We start from the raw sequence: 19,217 nt of genomic DNA on the forward strand, positions 1-19,217 counted from the left end.
TCTCTATACTCATGGTGTATCCGCATTACTAGACCATCATCTCCAACCCTTAAAAACATTGAGGGTAGTCATCTGAGCGAGTACTCACCTATGATAATGCAGTCTGTGCTCCCCGCCATAAACATAGAGGCGGTTTTGGACGGGAGGTTGAAGTGACGGGTGGCCAGGAAGGGGGAAAGGCGGTCGGAAGGGTTGATGCCGTCTGCGGTCTCCAACGAAGAGTTGTACTCCTTGTCAGCGGCGGATGAACTTAGTCTGCCAAGCTCGGGATGTTTTATGATCACCCACTCGTAGCGCTCTACCTCCGGCTGCAGCTGAACGAACGAGAAGAGAGGACAACAGGGAGTTCTGCTTATGTACAAGTTTTCCAGGACAACGCTACATTACTGTCTGATGTTCTAAAGCTCAACGATCAGATTGAAATCTACAGTGTCTACAGATGTCGTGGGTCACTATATAAAAAGTGGTGTACATCTACATACGCTTTAGTCCATATCCAGAGGAATTGTGCCTTACCCGAAAAACGAAGCACTCTCCAGTCCCGAAGAAACTCAGCTTGTTCCCGCTTTTCTTGCGTGCGTTCCAGTCGGTAGAAAGGAAAGCCCCACACACCTAGGAAACAATCGGCCGTGTAGTAAAGTAAATCTGTCAACCAGCTGCTTTTGAAAGTTCTGTTCCTGGTGTTTAAGGATATTTTAATCCAGTGTTTCGTACGAAGGTTTGGGACAGTTCTAGAATGATATTTCATTGGACATTGAATAGTCAGCTGGGTCAGTCAATCTGCTATAGGTAAAGCTGGGCACACACTGGAGCGAAGTCAGGCCGACATGCCGTTTTGTATCGACATATTGCCTACATCACTCAGTGTGTACCGACGATTGCACGCTCCCACGGTCGCCAGGTTTGGTGAGCTGCACATCAAACCTGGCGATATCGCTAGCGGCCAGTACATTGTTAATGAATGACGTAACGGTAACCGTTCTGTTGTTCATTAAAGTCGTCCAGTGTGGATGCACAATCACTGTTCACGGACATTCGTTCCGATGTCGGAACGTCGCTACAGTGTGTACCCAGCCTTAGAAAACCCCAGGAAACTCATACAGGTTGTGCCAGTATTTAATGTAGAAGTAAACAAAATTTTAATTTCGCATCTCTAATTTGGGAAAGTAATTTGAATTTTAAGATTACTACCTTTACTGCTAAAAAAAAATAAAACTATATTAAAAACAATTTTTTTTTTTTTTTTTTTAAATGAGATTTTCAAGAGAAAAACCTCAGACACTTATCAAGGAGGTTTTAAAAGATAGGGTGTTGCGGAATTTCCCGCTAGCAATGGGCAGTACATATGTGCTCACATGGCTCCCCATTGGACATACACCATAAAGCTCTGAGGAGGCAACATTAAAGTTTAAACACCTCCATTGTGACTGGGTCAGAGCGTTAACCCCGTTTCTCCCAGCAGTCACACCCAAGAGGGCCTGTGATTTGCCAGCTGGAACAGCGCAGTGCATACCTTCCAGCCATTAACAGACATAAAAACAAGGTGTGAAACTAATCATTTAGGGAGATCACTTACCAATTACAGAAGGCATAGCATACTTAAAGTATGTATAATGTATGGGATATGTATGATAGGCTTGGTGACACACTGGTGTAGGATGTGACAAGCGGGGGCAGCGGTGGACATCACCAGAAACCGCGATGTACCATACCTCTTTGTTGGTGGTCTTGATGAGAAGAAGGGTGGGCTCGTGTCCCTCACAGTGCAAGTAGAACCTGGCAACAAAAACAGAGGTCAAAGTACACCTGTTGGGTCTGCATACAAGAATATTAATGGGAGAAACACACAGTAGAATACACATAGGACACTATGGGGCATATTCATTAGGGTGTGAGATTTTGACAGCACCTTGCAAACAATTTTGAATTAGAAACCGGACGCAATTTTATATTTTCCTGTGGCAGGGGAATTTTTTTTTTTTTAATTTTTAAAAAGACTGCACAGTCGACTCCTGATGCTGCAGACAGACACGGCATGGGCGCAGGGGGGGGGGGGGGGGGGGGGGGTTTCACCTGACATGCGTCACATAGGAGGTAGTCAAGAAGCAGACGGTTGAAATGCTGACCGCCGGCTTCCCAACTGTGCAATCCCGGCAGAGACCTAACGATAGGCGTCGTATCCCGATGCCTATCATTATCCACCCCCCGAAATCCCGACGCCCGGCATACCGAGCGAAGGTAAGCCGGGCGTCACACCCCTCGGGAGGGTTAGGGTCAGGCACCCACGGGGGGAGGTTAGGGTTAGGCATCCCCCCTGGAGGGTTTGCTTCAGGATGCGCAGAGGAGGGGTTAGGTTTAGGCACCTCTGGGGGAGGTTAGGGTTAGGCACTAGGGGGGTGGTGGTGGGGGGGGGGGGTATGGGTTGGTTAGATATCTTACTTCCCTCCGTCAGGATCTGCGCTCTTCGGCATACTGGTGTCGGGATTTAAATCATACCACACCCCTTCACATGTAGCAACACCACACACACACACACACAGTCACCCCTCGCGCCCGCCTGGGTGCTCAGGAAGACGACTAAGAAGGGACTACAGCATGTATGGGAAGCGGAGGAGGACAGCGCTGCAGAAGGTAAGCAATTATGGGCTAATTAAGCTACCTGGGAAATTCCAATTAGCAAGTCCATACAATTTTTCCTAAAAATGTAAATTTTATGAAAAAATTAGACTGGCTATGAAGCTGCGAGAGAAAACACAAACCAAACCAAAGAGCGCCCCCCATTCCAACAATAAATGAAATCTCTCACCCAATTGAATACTAGAAATCTGGTACCTGCAGGAAAGATGAAGACTTGCCAGATTATAGGGGCATAAGAGACTAAACGCATTGAGGGCATAAGAGACTAAACGCATTGAGGGTATAGCGTGACCCCAGTACTCTCCTCCAACTGGTGGCAAATATTCCATGTAAGAAGTTTTTGGTTTTGTTTTTTTTACATACATTTTATTTTTAATTCATTTATCATACTTTACTCTTTTGTTCTGTGTGGTGTGCACTAAATAAATTGCAAATAAATACTTTATTATGGAATCATACAGTCATTTCAGCCTAATGATGGCTTGCTTCACTGATAGTGACAGCTCTTTGGATCTCATATTGAGAGTCGACAGCAACGGATTCCAAATGCAAATGTCACACCTAGAATCAACTCCAGACCTTTTACCTGCTTAATTGATAATGAAATAACGAGGGAATATCCCACATCTGTCCATGAAATAGCTTTTGAGTTGATAGTCCCATTACTTTTGGCCCCTTAAAAAGTGGGAGGCACATATAGAAACCATTGTAATTCCTACACCGTTCACCGGATTTGGATGTAATTACCCTCAAATTAAATCTGAAAGTCTGCAGTTAAAGCACATCTTGTTTGTTTCATTTCAAAGCCATTGTGGTGGTGAATAGAGGCCAAAATATGAAAATTCTGTCAATGTCCCAATATTTATGCACCTGACTGTATGATTCCATAATAAAGTATTTCTTTGCAATTTATTTAGTGCAATGTATTCTTTGTACCCACATGGTTAAAAACACCTGATGGTCATTGGAGGGAAGACCTGAAGGATTCCGGGAAAGTCAACACGTTGATGAGCGCGCATATATATATATATATATATATATATATATAATCTCACTTTATGTATTCATCTTCATTATTAAGTTATTACACTAGGGAGTGTATACCTCTCACCCTTCCTCCTATTGATTATCACCATGGAGACACTAGAACGATTTCTTGGAGGGACAACACGTTTGTTTCCAGAAACTGCACTAATGGTTCCACGTTTCTCATCCTGCCCATGAAAGTACCAGCCGAGGTAGCCATCTTGGGCGCACTACACGGGTTACAGCTGGCAGGATGTGCAATTAGCAGAAGTAGAACATACAGTGGTAGATATCAGCACAGGGAAGGGACCAGGGTATAGCAGGAAAAAGTACATAGTGACAACAGAGTAATAACAAAAACGCAGAGGGGTGTTTCTTTGGGCACATCTGGAATTATAGGGACTAAGGTCAGGTACACACTAGGATGATATCGGCACATTATGTCTTTTCCAGGCAAATTGGAACAACGTATCGAGCGGATGGTACGGTGTGTGTGACAGGTAGGACTTTTCCATTAGTATAGTATAATAAATAGCTTATGTTACTGACAAAGGGGAAGCTAAGAAAGGGTTGGGCACTTTATTTCCCTGTAGTTTACACTGTGCCACAAATAGAACTAAATTAATTCAAAGACCATTAATATTTAAAGTGACACCTAAGGTACTTACTGTATGTTCACAGGTTTGGTCTATTTGCTCTGCCAGCACCAGACTCAGAAGTAAGGAAGGACTGTACCTATTATTTCTCCTAATATATGGCCGGCTGTTATTCCCCTATCTGATTGTTAGCCCTTGTTGTGGGAGGTTATTGGGGTGGATTGAAGTCAGTGGTCACATGAGTTTGCTACCCATAGTTAATCAATGGTTACAGACGTAACAAGATTAATATAGCGTGATTATACTGGCAATAAACAGGAAAAGAAAAGAAAGACCACTGTACCTGATCACTACTACAGTAGCACAAAATCCATCGCCCACAACTGTCCTGAGTTCTGGGACCTCCCCCCCACCTATAGCACCTGTCCTGTACATTCCCCTACCCCCCACCTGCCCTGCACACTCCCTACCCCCCACCTGCCCTGCACACTCCCTACCCCCCACCTGCCCTGCACACTCCCTACCCCCCACCTGCCCTGCACACTCCCTACCCCCCAACTGCCCTGCACACTCCCTACCCCCCACCTGCCCTGCACACTCCCTACCCCCCACCTGCCCTGCACACTCCCTACCCCCCACCTGCCCTGCACACTCCCTACCCCCCACCTGCCCTGCACACTCCCTACCCCCCACCTGCCCTGCACACTCCCTACCCCCCAACTGCCCTGCACACTCCCTACCCCCCAACTGCCCTGCACACTCCCTACCCCCCCCTATAGCACCTGCCCTGTACACTCCCCTACCCCCCAACTGCCCTGTACACTCCGCCTGCCCTGTACACTGCCTACCCCCCACCTCCAGCACCTGCCCTGTACACTGCCTAACCCCCACCTCCAGCACCTGCCCTGTACACTGCCTACCCACCACCTGCCCTGCACACTCCCTACCCCCCACCTACAGCACCTGTCCTGTACATTCCCCTACCCCCCACCTGCCCTGCACACTCCCTACCCCCCACCTGCCCTGCACACTCCCTACCCACCACCTGCCCTGCACACTCCCTACCCACCACCTGCCCTGCACACTCCCTACCCACCACCTGCCCTGCACACTCCCTACCCACCACCTGCCCTGCACACTCCCTACCCACCACCTGCCCTGCACACTCCCTACCCACCACCTGCCCTGCACACTCCCTACCCCCCCTATAGCACCTGCCCTGTACACTCCCCTACCCCCCAACTGCCCTGCACACTCCCCCTGCCCTGTACACTGCCTACCCCCCACCTCCAGCACCTGCCCTGTACACTGCCTACCCCCAGCACCTGCCCTGTACACTGCCTAACCCCCACCTCCAGCACCTGCCCTGTACACTGCCTAACCCCCACCTCCAGCACCTGCCCTGTACACTGCCTACCCACCACCTGCCCTGTACACTCCCTACCCCCCACCTACAGCACCTGTCCTGTACGCCGCCTACCCCCCACCTACAGCACCTGCCCTGTACGCCGCCTACAGCACCTGTCCTGTACGCCGCCTACCCCCCACCTCCAGCACCTGCCCTGTACACTGCCTACCCACCACCTGTCCTGTACACTGCCTACCCCCCCCACCTCCAGCACCTGCCCTGTACACCGCCTACCCCCCCCCCACCTCCAGCACCTGCCCTGTACACCGCCTACCCCCCCCCCACCTCCAGCACCTGCCCTGTACACCGCCTACCCCCCACCTCCAGCACCTGCCCTGTACACTGCCTACCCACCACCAGCCCTGCACACTCCCTACCCCCCACCTGCCCTGCACACTCCCTACCCCCCAACTGCCCTGCACACTCCCTACCCCCCAACTGCCCTGCACACTCCCTACCCCCCAACTGCCCTGTACACTCCCTACCCCCCAACTGCCCTGTACACTCCCTACCCCCCCTATAGCACCTGCCCTGTACACTCCCCCTGCCCTGTACACTGCCTACCCCCCACCTCCAGCACCTGCCCTGTACACTGCCTACCCCCGACCTCCAGCACCTGCCCTGTACACTGCCTAACCCCCACCTCCAGCACCTGCCCTGTACACTGCCTACCCACCACCTGCCCTGTACACTCCCTACCCCCCACCTACAGCACCTGCCCTGTACGCCGCCTACCCACCACCTACAGCACCTGCCCTGTACGCCGCCTACAGCACCTGTCCTGTACGCCGCCTACCCCCCACCTCCAGCACCTGCCCTGTACACTGCCTACCCACCACCTGTCCTGCACACTCCCTACCCCCCAACTGCCCTGCACACTCCCTACCCCCCAACTGCCCTGCACACTCCCTACCCCCCAACTGCCCTGCACACTCCCTACCCCCCCCTATAGCACCTGCCCTGTACACTCCCCTACCCCCCAACTGCCCTGTACACTCCGCCTGCCCTGTACACTGCCTACCCCCCACCTCCAGCACCTGCCCTGTACACTGCCTAACCCCCACCTCCAGCACCTGCCCTGTACACTGCCTACCCACCACCTGCCCTGCACACTCCCTACTCCCCACCTACAGCACCTGTCCTGTACATTCCCCTACCCCCCACCTGCCCTGCACACTCCCTACCCCCCACCTGCCCTGCACACTCCCTACCCCCCACCTGCCCTGCACACTCCCTACCCCCCACCTGCCCTGTACACTCCCTACCCCCCACCTGCCCTGTACACTCCCTACCCCCCCTATAGCACCTGCCCTGTACACTCCCCTACCCCCCAACTGCCCTGCACACTCCCCCTGCCCTGTACACTGCCTACCCCCCACCTCCAGCACCTGTCCTGTACATTCCCCTACCCCCCACCTGCCCTGCACACTCCCTACCCCCCACCTGCCCTGCACACTCCCTACCCCCCACCTGCCCTGCACACTCCCTACCCCCCACCTGCCCTGTACACTCCCTACCCCCCACCTGCCCTGTACACTCCCTACCCCCCCTATAGCACCTGCCCTGTACACTCCCCTACCCCCCCTATAGCACCTGCCCTGTACACTCCCCCTGCCCTGTACACTGCCTACCCCCCACCTCCAGCACCTGCCCTGTACACTGCCTACCCCCGACCTCCAGCACCTGCCCTGTACACTGCCTAACCCCCACCTCCAGCACCTGCCCTGTACACTGCCTAACCCCCACCTCCAGCACCTGCCCTGTACACTGCCTACCCACCACCTGCCCTGTACACTCCCTACCCCCCACCTACAGCACCTGCCCTGTACGCCGCCTACCCACCACCTACAGCACCTGCCCTGTACGCCGCCTACAGCACCTGTCCTGTACGCCGCCTACCCCCCACCTCCAGCACCTGCCCTGTACACTGCCTACCCACCACCTGTCCTGCACACTCCCTACCCCCCAACTGCCCTGCACACTCCCTACCCCCCAACTGCCCTGCACACTCCCTACCCCCCCCTATAGCACCTGCCCTGTACACTCCCCTACCCCCCAACTGCCCTGTACACTCCGCCTGCCCTGTACACTGCCTACCCCCCACCTCCAGCACCTGCCCTGTACACTGCCTAACCCCCACCTCCAGCACCTGCCCTGTACACTGCCTACCCACCACCTACAGCACCTGTCCTGTACATTCCCCTACCCCCCACCTGCCCTGCACACTCCCTACCCCCCACCTGCCCTGCACACTCCCTACCCCCCACCTGCCCTGCACACTCCCTACCCCCCACCTGCCCTGTACACTCCCTACCCCCCACCTGCCCTGTACACTCCCTACCCCCCACCTGCCCTGTACACTCCCTACCCCCCCTATAGCACCTGCCCTGTACACTCCCCTACCCCCCAACTGCCCTGCACACTCCCCCTGCCCTGTACACTGCCTACCCCCCACCTCCAGCACCTGTCCTGTACATTCCCCTACCCCCCACCTGCCCTGCACACTCCCTACCCCCCACCTGCCCTGCACACTCCCTACCCCCCACCTGCCCTGCACACTCCCTACCCCCCACCTGCCCTGTACACTCCCTACCCCCCACCTGCCCTGTACACTCCCTACCCCCCCTATAGCACCTGCCCTGTACACTCCCCTACCCCCCCTATAGCACCTGCCCTGTACACTCCCCCTGCCCTGTACACTGCCTACCCCCCACCTCCAGCACCTGCCCTGTACACTGCCTACCCCCGACCTCCAGCACCTGCCCTGTACACTGCCTACCCCCCACCTCCAGCACCTGCCCTGTACACTGCCTACCCCCCACCTCCAGCACCTGCCCTGTACACTGCCTACCCCCCACCTCCAGCACCTGCCCTGTACACTGCCTACCCCCCACCTCCAGCACCTGCCCTGTACACTGCCTACCCCCCACCTCCAGCACCTGCCCTGTACACCGCCTACCCCCCACCTCCAGCACCTGCCCTGTACACCGCCTACCCCCCACCTCCAGCACCTGCCCTGTACACCGCCTACCCCCCACCTCCAGCACCTGCCCTGCCCACCGCCTACCCCCCACCTCCAGCACCTGCCCTGCCCACCGCCTACCCCCCACCTCCAGCACCTGCCCTGCCCACCTCCTACCCCCCACCTCCAGCACCTGCCCTGTACACCGCCTACAGCACCTGCCCTGTACACCGCCTACAGCACCTGCCCTGTACACCGCCTACCCCCCACCTCCAGCACCTGCCCTGTACACTGCCTACCCCCCACCTCCAGCACCTGCCCTGTACACTGCCTACCCCCCACCTCCAGCACCTGCCCTGTACACTGCCTACCCCCCACCTCCAGCACCTGCCCTGTACACTGCCTACCCCCCACCTCCAGCACCTGCCCTGTACACTGCCTACCCCCCACCTCCAGCACCTGCCCTGTACACTACCTACCCCCCACCTCCAGCACCTGCCCTGTACACTGCCTACCCCCCACCTATAGTACCTGCCCTGTACACCGCCTACCCCCCACCTACAGCACCTGCCCTGTACACTGCCTACCCCCCACCTACAGCACCTGCCCTGTACACTGCCTATTGAGCCGTCAGCGAGGACAAGATCACTGCGGCTTTATGAGCGGCTTGCCAAGCTTTTCTTCCTTTTGTTTCTAGGGCTGCCAGCTCCATTACCCACCTGTATCACCATGTTAGTGTATATTACCCGGTACCTCTACCCACACTACACTGACTGTTCTACATGTCATTGCACTCATGCCCATCTTACCCTCCTCCCTCTTATCCCACTTACCACTTTTTCCTCCCTCTTCCCTGCCCTTACCCACTTCAAACTACCAACGGCTTCAACCTCCTGCCACGTCAGCTGCTCAGCCTCCGCCTCCTGTGCTATCTGCCTGGACCAGCAACTTCAATGGTCAGTCCTGCTCTCCCTGTAGAACGTGAGCTCTCACGTGCAGGGCCCTCTATCTCATGTCTGTCCTCCACGTGTCTCATTCAGAACTGTTACCGCTATGTGATTTGTTCTGCTATTTGCATTCATACATTATTCTGCTTATCTGTGTCCATGCATGCTAACTGTTCCCATGAGTGTCTATTTGCATGATTTTGTTATTTACTCTATTATCTCGTAGCTATTTCTTCATCATATTACTCTGTATCGTGTATTTATTTTTTAACATGGCAAATGTGTACTGTCATCCCCCCCATGTAGGGCACTGCAGACAACCCCCTTTCCCCCTTAAGGTTCAGCTTTTGGACCAGGAGATTTTACTTTACTCGCCGGATCAGAGCAAAGGCTTTCCTTTATTTACTTGCAGAAGTTACAGTTCATTCAATACATTTGAGTTTTGCAGGAAACATAATAATATAACAATTCCCAAACTGGTTATACTGGTTGGATGGGTCCCCTGCCCCGTTCCTTTTAAGAATTGCTGCTTACTGGATATTATGCTATTAGACCTGCAAAGTTAAGTCACAACTACTGAGCATATATATTTGTTATTACTAAACACACACAAGAGTAACATTCAAAAACTGCAGCTGGGTGAAGTGCGAGAGAGGACTATGTAGCTGGATTACAGCTGGCAGAGTCATCTATCAGTGTCCTGCCTGAGTTATCCCTGCAGTGTCTAGTGACTGTTACATGTACGGCTTGTGCCTCAGTGGCCCCATACTGCCTCTATATCTAACCGTCTCCTATGCTGGATGCCCGTCCGTGATGTCACCTATTGTGCCTAACACGATCCCAGGTAAACGGGGCGCTCACCTGGTGAGGCTGTTGCCGTGCTCCTGATTGGTGTACAGCAGCAGCGGCTGGCAGAGCGCAAATCTCTCCGGGATCCAAGACCAGATGTCTCGCATCTCTTTCACGCAGACGATCTCAGATGTGAAGTTTTCAGCATGGACGGCCAGATGGACGTTCTGTCTGCAGGACACAGAGTGCCAAAAAATAAATGAAATCAGTCAGAAGGCAAAAATGTTAAAAATAAATAAATAAAAAACACGACACACACAATAACTTAAATAGCTACAATGCAGGGGAAGGATGCTGACACCATAAACCTTATTACAAAAATTTAGCGCACCCAGCAGCGTCCACTGCCACAGCAGCTTCCAAGTATTCGGATAGGCTGAGGGCCGGTACAGCCAAGGATTTTCACCTCTACTGTAACCAGACACTGGTACCCTCACAGCAGTCAGACAGAAGGGGCAAGTCAGTGACTTGTGGTATACTAAGTGGGTACACACCTGACAGATATCTGCAGATGATGGTCGTTCATACACACTGAACGGCCATCTGCTTGCGCCCTCGGGTCCCGGGGGCCGGGTCGGGGGCGTGTCCCGTCCACCTCCTCGCGGCTGCGCTGTGTGTGTACGGGCGGTCTGCAGACATAATTGTCCATCGGCTGTGCAGCACAGCCAATGCGATATGTCGGTGAACGCAGACGTTCACTGACATATCGCGGGTACACACTGGCCGACGGGCAGCAGATATATTGGCCGATCAATTGATCGGCCAATGTATCTGTCAGCAACCATAGACAAATCTTCTGGGAGGAGATGACATTATTCATGAGCCAGATAACACAGATGCAGCATAAACACTACAGATAACCAGGTCATACATTACACAGCCAGATATGAATGATAGGGCAGTGCTTGGTTTGAAGGGGGAAATACTTCAGCAATTCTCCTATCTACAGATGTATCCACATACATATTAAGGTGCATACACACGGTCAGATTTGTCAGATGAACGATTTAAACGATCTGAACTACGAACGATTTTTGACTGCATTAATATGAATGGAATAGTCCATATCTGACTGCAAACACATCAGATGTCAGATATCGTTATCTGACCATCGGGAACGCGCATCATTCATACAGATACGGTCAGATTTTCCTTCAGATATGAACAATTGAACGATTTTTTAAATAGTTATCGTTCAGATCTGAAGAAAAATCTGACCGTGTGTATGCACCATTACCCCCGTGCGCTACAAGTCGCGTTAAACATAACGCACAAGCGCCGTGGTGCGACTCTGCAGAGCCGAGAATCTTTTCGTGCAACTTAGTTTATCAAAATGATAAACGATGTTATAAAAATATTATATGTATTTCTGATGTCACAAGTTGCCCTGTCCATTTATTTATTTTACAGGTTTAGAGACCCTTTAAATATTTATAGATTACCGTACAGAGGACATGATGAACTGTATTGCATGCATTCTCTTGCAAGACAGACATGCCTGCAGCCAGGCGCTGCATTGACCAGCTTATCCCCAACACTCATGCAACCTGTTAGTAGATCATTGCTCTGGGTCTTGCACAGAGCCTGTAGCTTTGCCTTGGGCGGAGAGCAGATTGCAGGGATCATGCCGTTAGACACTATCTGACATCAGCCATGCGATGGGAAACAATAAGCTGGGATTGGGTGACATGCAGAAGCCTGCCCTTCCCTCCTTCACATGGATGGATTTCACAGGATTTGCCTTAAGTGAATGGCGAAGCTGCTAAAAATAGTATTAAACATTAATTGTGTGCGGTTGCCGGGGATACATGACAGCTGCTGTAAGAAGACGTCTAACAAACTCCAGGGAGAAATCTCCTTTGTATCAGACAATGGGCCAATCAAATACTTACACCAGTGTCTGCCCTGGCCAAGAATCCCTGACACACATCACCATTAATGGGTCCCATCACCTATACAGCGGACGCAGCCATTTTTGCCGGATAAACTAAACTTCAACTAATTAATTCAGTAAGAAAATCAGGGGACATAGGCCCTGATTCAGACCCACTCGCAAGCGACTGTCCGCTCGCAAGTGGGTCGATGGTCTGCGCTGAGCATGCGCACGACGGAGGGAGCTCCGTCGTGCGCATGCGCCAGATGCGACGAGCGAAGGAAAGTCCTTCGCTCGTTGTGTCTGATCAAAGGGGGCGTGCTCTCGATGTTGATTGACAGCACGCCCCCTTTGGTGGGCGTGCCTCCCTGACGGGGGCGTTCCCAAGGGAACGCCTCCCGTCAGAAGCCGGCCCACTGCCATCACTAGTGATGTCAGTGGGAGTGTTTTTGGCTCTGATAGAGCCAAAATCACTCCGGGCCTTGCGGTTGAAAACCTCAACCGCAGGCTCCGGCTCGCAGTTTCAATGGTCGCGATGGTCACGACCATCGCGGCCATCAAACTGCACGCTCGTATTGGCTGTGGGTGGTGGCCCACAGCTATACGAGCGTCCGGGAGGACGCTCCATTTTTATGGAGGGCGGCCCTCATTCAGAGCTTGCGCTCTGCTCAGAGCGTACGGCTCTGAATGAGGGCCATAGTGCCTCGTGCCTCAGTGTTCTCACAGGTACTTAGTGAATGGATAAACTGTATTCTCTGAAACATGGGCTTATCCCACTGAACCACTGCATGTGCCATGCCCAGTAGACGGATACAGTATAAAGCCTGCATAGAGATCAGTGTGGACGGTTTGGCTTCCCCTCCGAATAAGCAGAAATGTAACCAGGCAGCAGTAACACTGGACCTCACTACCTGTCGCTGCGCCATGGATTGGTGGTTCACAGACTACAGTCTGGGTGGTGGGGTCGCTACAGAGTCAATGATCATTAGGAGCTATTGTGACTAGTTTCTCATATGGTGCTAGGCTAGAACATGGAGTTTTGATTAAAAAAAATAAATAAATGAAAACAAAAAATGACAGATATAAAAGTTCGGCCATAGCAGCATTCCATAACGTATGCGCAGACAGCGCCCAGGGATAGCTAGAAATAGCGTCAGCCTCCTTACAACGCACAGCTCAGGCAAGTTAGACAGCCAGCCAGTGGAGCGTCAGCCGCTGGACGTTAGGGGAGAGAAAGCCAGGATACATCAACTGCGGGGTGCAGAGGAAGGGAGACAGCAAGGGCACTTACCGGACAGGAGACTGGACTCTGGTAAAGGACAGGAAAGATGAAGGAAGAATAGAAAGGGAGAAGGAAGAAGACATGAGTGCATATGTGAAGTGTTAAAATCAATCATATATAAAATACAGACTCCTCCTAAAAGTGGTAAAGGAAAGCACAGGTCTGAAATATTTTACCAAAGGACAGAAAGCCTGTCTGCCAGGCCGTGCTCCAGGACTGGTGATCGCTCCGAGGGACAGAAATATCACGTGTCAAACATGTAAAACCAAGAGCTCCGTACACGCTGCAGCAGCCGGTCTGACAAGTGAGACTATAAAAGTGGATGTTCAGGGGATGGCTGCTAGAAGTGCATGGTTAGCATTCAGAAAACAGGAGGAGTATATAGGTTATTCCATGATTGGGACATCAAGGGCAGACGTAACTAGAACATAGTTTAATACATAGGGAAGTTTTATACCACAGTCTTCATGTATCAGTGTGATGGGAGCCTCACATTGCTACTTTGCATTATTATAGACCCTTCTCCTACCACTATATAACTGTGTGGCTCCCTGCTGCCTCCATTCTCCTCCTCACATCAGGTCACTAACACATCACTCATCTCCTGATATACTCTGTGCTGCTGGGAACTCTGCTCCTCCCACTATATAACTCTCAGTCTGTGGGTCACTGCTGCTTCCATTCCCCTCCTCACATCATGTCACTGTCCCTGTCACATGCAGCCCTTTCCTGATACATGACATGTGTACAGGTCACATCCTCCCTCCCTCTGCTGCTGTGATCAGTCAGATGATTTGGCCAGATGATGATGAAGACTGAATAAGATGCTCAGGCCCTATTTAAAAAAAGCACATTGCAAACAAATCAATACTAGGAGAGAAAATACAAATATACAGTACATAATAGACTACAGGGCACATGATGATATCCTCCTCCCCGCCCTCCCCAAATGTAAGGGAGCATTTTTTTTCCTCCACCAGAGGACGCAGGAGTTTGCACCAGCCAATGGAAGGAGTGGTGTTAGGTACAATGCACCTAGAGCAAAGCAAATACAACATCTCTTGAAACAAGTGGTGCAGAGGATGCATTTTATGGGGGGGGATTGCAAAGGCGGGTGCATAGCCACTTACACTCCACAAAAGGACTATTTGTACACCAGCTCAGAGCTGGCAGAGACCACATCTTGTGCTATACCATTAATGGGGTGCATCATATGGCTTCAGCTGAGAACATCATTTACCTCTATGTAAAATAAAGCTTTAAATACACAAAAGTTGCAAATGTAATAAAGACTTACATTGTCCCCTTACTCATTCAATTCAGCTAGAAATTAGGCAAAACAGGGCAGTATTTTAGAAGACAATGGGGCGGTTTTGCGGTGGCGGAGGTTAGACCTGCACATTCCTCCTCTTCAGATTTCTCTCGCTCTATGCACACCTAGGGGTATATTATTTAATAATGCTTTCAGAAGTGGAGATGTTGCCCATAGCAACCAATCAGATTCTACTTAGCATTTATCTAGCACCTTCCAGAAGATAATAGCTAGAATCTGATTGGTTGCTATGGGCAACATCTCCACTTCTAAAAACCCTCACTTTAGTAAATATACCCCCCCCCCCTCGAGACCCACTTCAAGTTGGCAAAGGTGTCAGTGTAATGATGTCATGTGTACTGATCTGTGATGTGACCATCCAGGGACAACAGTGCACAGCCAACGCGTTTTGCAATTCAATTTTAAATCTCATTAAATTACATATACAACACTATTTAGAGCAATGTTTCCCAATTTTAGTCTGCAGGGACCCCTAACAGTGCAGGCTTTTCAGATTTCCTAGTTGATCTAGTCATTACTGCCTGACATTTTAAGAGATCCACAGCTGGAGGTAATTTACTTCAATTGTGACACTGAGGAGATCTGGAAAACATGCACCGTTAGGGGTCCATGAGATGGGAGTTGGGAAACATGGATTTAGAGATTTGGAAATATTGAGCAATTTCACTGGCAGAGATTAACCCTTTGGAATTTCCTCCAAAGTTTTATGCACACATCCCCCACGCATTTGGGGTACTAGACACCAAGTGGGGAGTATAAAGAGCAATCAATTACAATATGGTCAAACGTTCTGTTGCAGATATTTGCTCTTCTTAAAAACAGTTTAGGTGGGAGGAAACCCTGGCGTGCTCACCTTTTCTGCTTCACAGTTATCCCTTTCTGCTGCAGTGCTTTTTCATTGGCCATTTGCAGCAGCTGAATTTCCTTACGGGAGAAGAGCCGGATAGCAAAGGCCTTCTCCAAGAGCTTCTCGGGAGACACAGCCTTTGCGATGTCCCTCACAAACTCCTGGATGTCTCTTTTCACATTGCTAGACTCCATGGGCTGGGCGCCCCTCACCTTGTGGAAGAACTTAAGTAGAGCCAGTGCTACCCTGAAGAGCACTTTATAGCCCTCCACCAAAAACACATCGAATACACGTGTAATATAGGCAAAGGGTAGGTCCCCAAAGAGCCACCTCTGCCAGTCAGAGTACACCTCCAAGACGTCTTCAGACACAGCCACCATGAGCTTATGGGGCCCCTGGCAGTATTTGCCGGCAAGATCTCCGAAAGTCATGCAAGAAGATTCAAAAGCCAAGAAAGTTTGGTCAACAAGTCGCCTGTTGGGGTCATTGCAAGCCAGTATTCGGGAGATGTTCTCAAAGCACTCAGCCTCATCCTGGCTATAATGAAGGAGAAGTGCCACCAGGGAGGGGAGAATTGGACAGAAGGAAATATCCGGGAACTGGTTTGAGATGCAGAGAATAATTTTCCTCACGGCTCCAATCCCTTCAGCATTGAGACAGAAGGTGGGAATTTGGCGGTCATCCACGAATTCTGGCAGAGGTAGGGTGCTCGCATTCCGCTTGCCCACAATCTTTCCCACAATGTCACGGTACACACTGGCGTCGGGCGTAACCGTGCGACACGGGATGTCCCTTATCAGTTTTTGGTACACCTTGGCCCGTAATGCATGGCTCTTTGCCCAATATCCCTGACGGGACAGTTGTTTTAGCTCCTGGAAGTCTGTACAGTTCAATACTTTGGGGTTCTGTTGCTGTTGTCCCCCCGTGTCCATTTTATCCCAGTCCACGAATGTGACATATTCGGCATCATCCATTGCTGCTATTTGTAGAAGTGTTTTTTTTCCCAGCAATTCTCAGTTCATTGCGGTTTCTGAAAATAGAAAAATAAAAACAAATATAGCAAATAAAAGGACTTCCTTCAGTTCTCCAAATATACAACGTAAAAAACATGGGCACTTATATTGCGCATTTGCATTCAGGGTCGAACTGGCCCACTGGTGTATATGGGAAATTCCAGGTGGGTCCCACCCACTCCTCTAGAGATCATTAACTTGGTGGAGCAGGTTAATGGCATAACTTGGTTGCTTGGCTTGTTTCTATGGACACTACACCAAGATTAGCCCTCCTGCCAATCAAAGTGGGTGGCCTTGACACACCCATCCTATTTTTTTATAAAGGGATCATGTTCTTTGTACTCTAATTGTTGGCCAAGTTCCTCTGTGGTGGATGGCCATGTCCCTTAAGCTAGGGCCCCAACCACTGCATTCCCTGGTGGGCCCCTTCATTCCCCAGTCTAACGCTGCTTGCATTATAGAGATGATCAGTAGGAATATTGCTTGCTTCAGAGAAAAGGTTTCAAAAAGGGGGAAGTTCAGCTTTTAACCCTCATCCCTCAGCTAGGAGAGGGGTGGGCAGTACTTGTGGCTTCTTCAATCAGGATCTGCTTTGACTATACTATTTATTAACCATGGTGGAAACTACAATACGGCAATGGCAGCAGAGGGTGTTCGTTCGTAAATAACAGTAGCTGTCTACAAGGTTTACGACCATTAATACAGAGCCTTCCAGTTGGTGGCGATGGCTTGGCGTTGGAATTTTCTATTTGTGTTTGCACAGCTTTCCTCCAACAGACACTAACCCAAGGGTTCCCAACCATGGTTATCAAGGCACACTAACAGTCCAGGTTTTAAGGATAGCCGTACTTAAACACAGGTGTCTCAATTAGTAACTCAATTATTTTGATTTAACCATCTGTGCTCAAGCATGGTTATCTATACAAACCTGGACTGTTTGTGTGCCTTGAGGACCGAGGTTGGGAAACACTGCACTAGATGGGTATCTGAAAAACTGTCCCGTACGCGAATCTGTACGCTTGTCCTAGGGAGACTAGGTACAAAAAAGGTATTCAAAATAAAAACCTTGATTGTACAAAACATTGGCATTTATAAATAAAGTTATTCTTGGATACTACTGGCCTTAAAAAAAAAAAAAAAAAAAAGCTAAAACAAAGACAAGTCTCTACTGTAATACCTGAAAAGAACCTAGGTTTATTGCAGCGTTATTCTAAAGCCACATATGCAATAACTTGCTTGGGTACACCTGCAGAAAATAGGGATCGCTAGTGCGCAGAATGTCTGGCCACAAGAATAACCCCCCACCCCCCCACAAAAAAAAAAACACACAAAAAACACAATACAACTAAGCCGTATTCGAAGATATAGGACAGTGGCTCCATTCCCCAAACCAAGCTGCATCTGTACTTCACTGAGAAACCATTAAATTTAGGATGAGGGTTATTTTTCGTTTAGTATTTTTTATACGCTGCATTTTAAATCCTTGTTCAGCAAAGTAGGAATGTGGTGCCCTGTGGAGTATCACACAGCTGCAGGGGTTTTACATGTACATCACTAGGAGGGTATCTTCTCCTGCCATGCAGGCTACATAAGAGCTCTCCCAACTGGGTGTCCCAGGATGGTGAGGGGGGTTCCCTGACATGCTGACCTAAAAAAATCCTCATGACTGTAGCATTGCGGCTAGGCCATTTGGTTGCAGCTAGATGCCCTTCAACGAAAGCACCCAGACGTCATCAGTTACTGTCCACGTTGAAAAAGTGGGAATTGTAACCTGTGGCGAGCGAAGAGAGCCTGCAAGGGTACAAATTTCTACCATTGGTGGCCAGATACTACAGTGGAGACAAAATAACAGCGCTGTCAGGGCATGGAACCGCACTTCTGCCCGAGTCCTTAAGCTGAAGGGGGAAAAAGGATCAACCCAGGCTGTTTCAGCAGAGTGCCGCAACCTGCCCATTTCAGCACACCACCATACAGGACCAATAATCACCTGCTTATGTAAAGAACACAGAAATCAGAGCACACGTTACAATGTACAGTAACTGTCTACCCCCTGGACACCTCTGAAACTTAGTATACAATTTCTATCCTAATGGGATCACTGCTGTGGCTGCCTGCCCAGCCCAGCCCTCCGTGGCTGCCTGCCCAGCCCAGCCCTCCGTGGCTGCCTGCCCAGCCCAGCCCTCCGTGGCTGCCTGCCCAGCCCAGCCCTCCGTGGCTGCCTGCCCAGCCCAGCACTCCGTGGCTGCCTGCCCAGCCCAGCCCAGCACTCCGTGGCTGCCTGCCCTGCCCAGCCCAGCACTCCGTGGCTGCCTGCCCAGCCCAGCACTCCGTGGCTGCCTGCCCAGCCCAGCACTCCGTGGCTGCCTGCCCAGCCCAGCACTCCGTGGCTGCCTGCCCAGCCCAGCACTCCGTGGCTGCCTGCCCAGCCCAGCACTCCGTGGCTG

At 51.0% G+C, this 19,217-nt stretch overlaps 1 protein-coding gene across 3 annotated transcripts in view; it reads right to left on the reverse strand.

The window, feature by feature from the left end:
- Positions 1–19,217, reverse strand: part of TBC1D24 (TBC1 domain family member 24) — a 44,450-nt gene that overhangs the window by 2,846 nt on the left and 22,387 nt on the right. For 2 of the 3 annotated variants that reach the window (XM_088464757.1, XM_088464758.1), the window contains exons 2-7: positions 15,767–16,790; positions 13,590–13,607; positions 10,438–10,596; positions 1,713–1,776; positions 517–612; positions 89–314 (exon numbers count right to left, since the gene is read on the reverse strand). In XM_088464757.1, coding sequence (XP_088320883.1) covers positions 89–314; positions 517–612; positions 1,713–1,776; positions 10,438–10,596; positions 13,590–13,607; positions 15,767–16,734 — 1,531 coding nt within the window. In that variant the 5' untranslated portion in view covers positions 16,735–16,790. The remainder of the gene's footprint in view (positions 1–88; positions 315–516; positions 613–1,712; positions 1,777–10,437; positions 10,597–13,589; positions 13,608–15,766; positions 16,791–19,217) is intronic. The other variant, XM_088464759.1, reaches the window with a different exon arrangement.

Source organism: Taudactylus pleione, unplaced genomic scaffold (assembly GCF_031769625.1).
Source record: "Taudactylus pleione unplaced genomic scaffold, aTauple2 ptg000061l, whole genome shotgun sequence".
In the NCBI taxonomy this organism is placed as follows: Eukaryota; Metazoa; Chordata; class Amphibia; order Anura; family Myobatrachidae; genus Taudactylus; species Taudactylus pleione.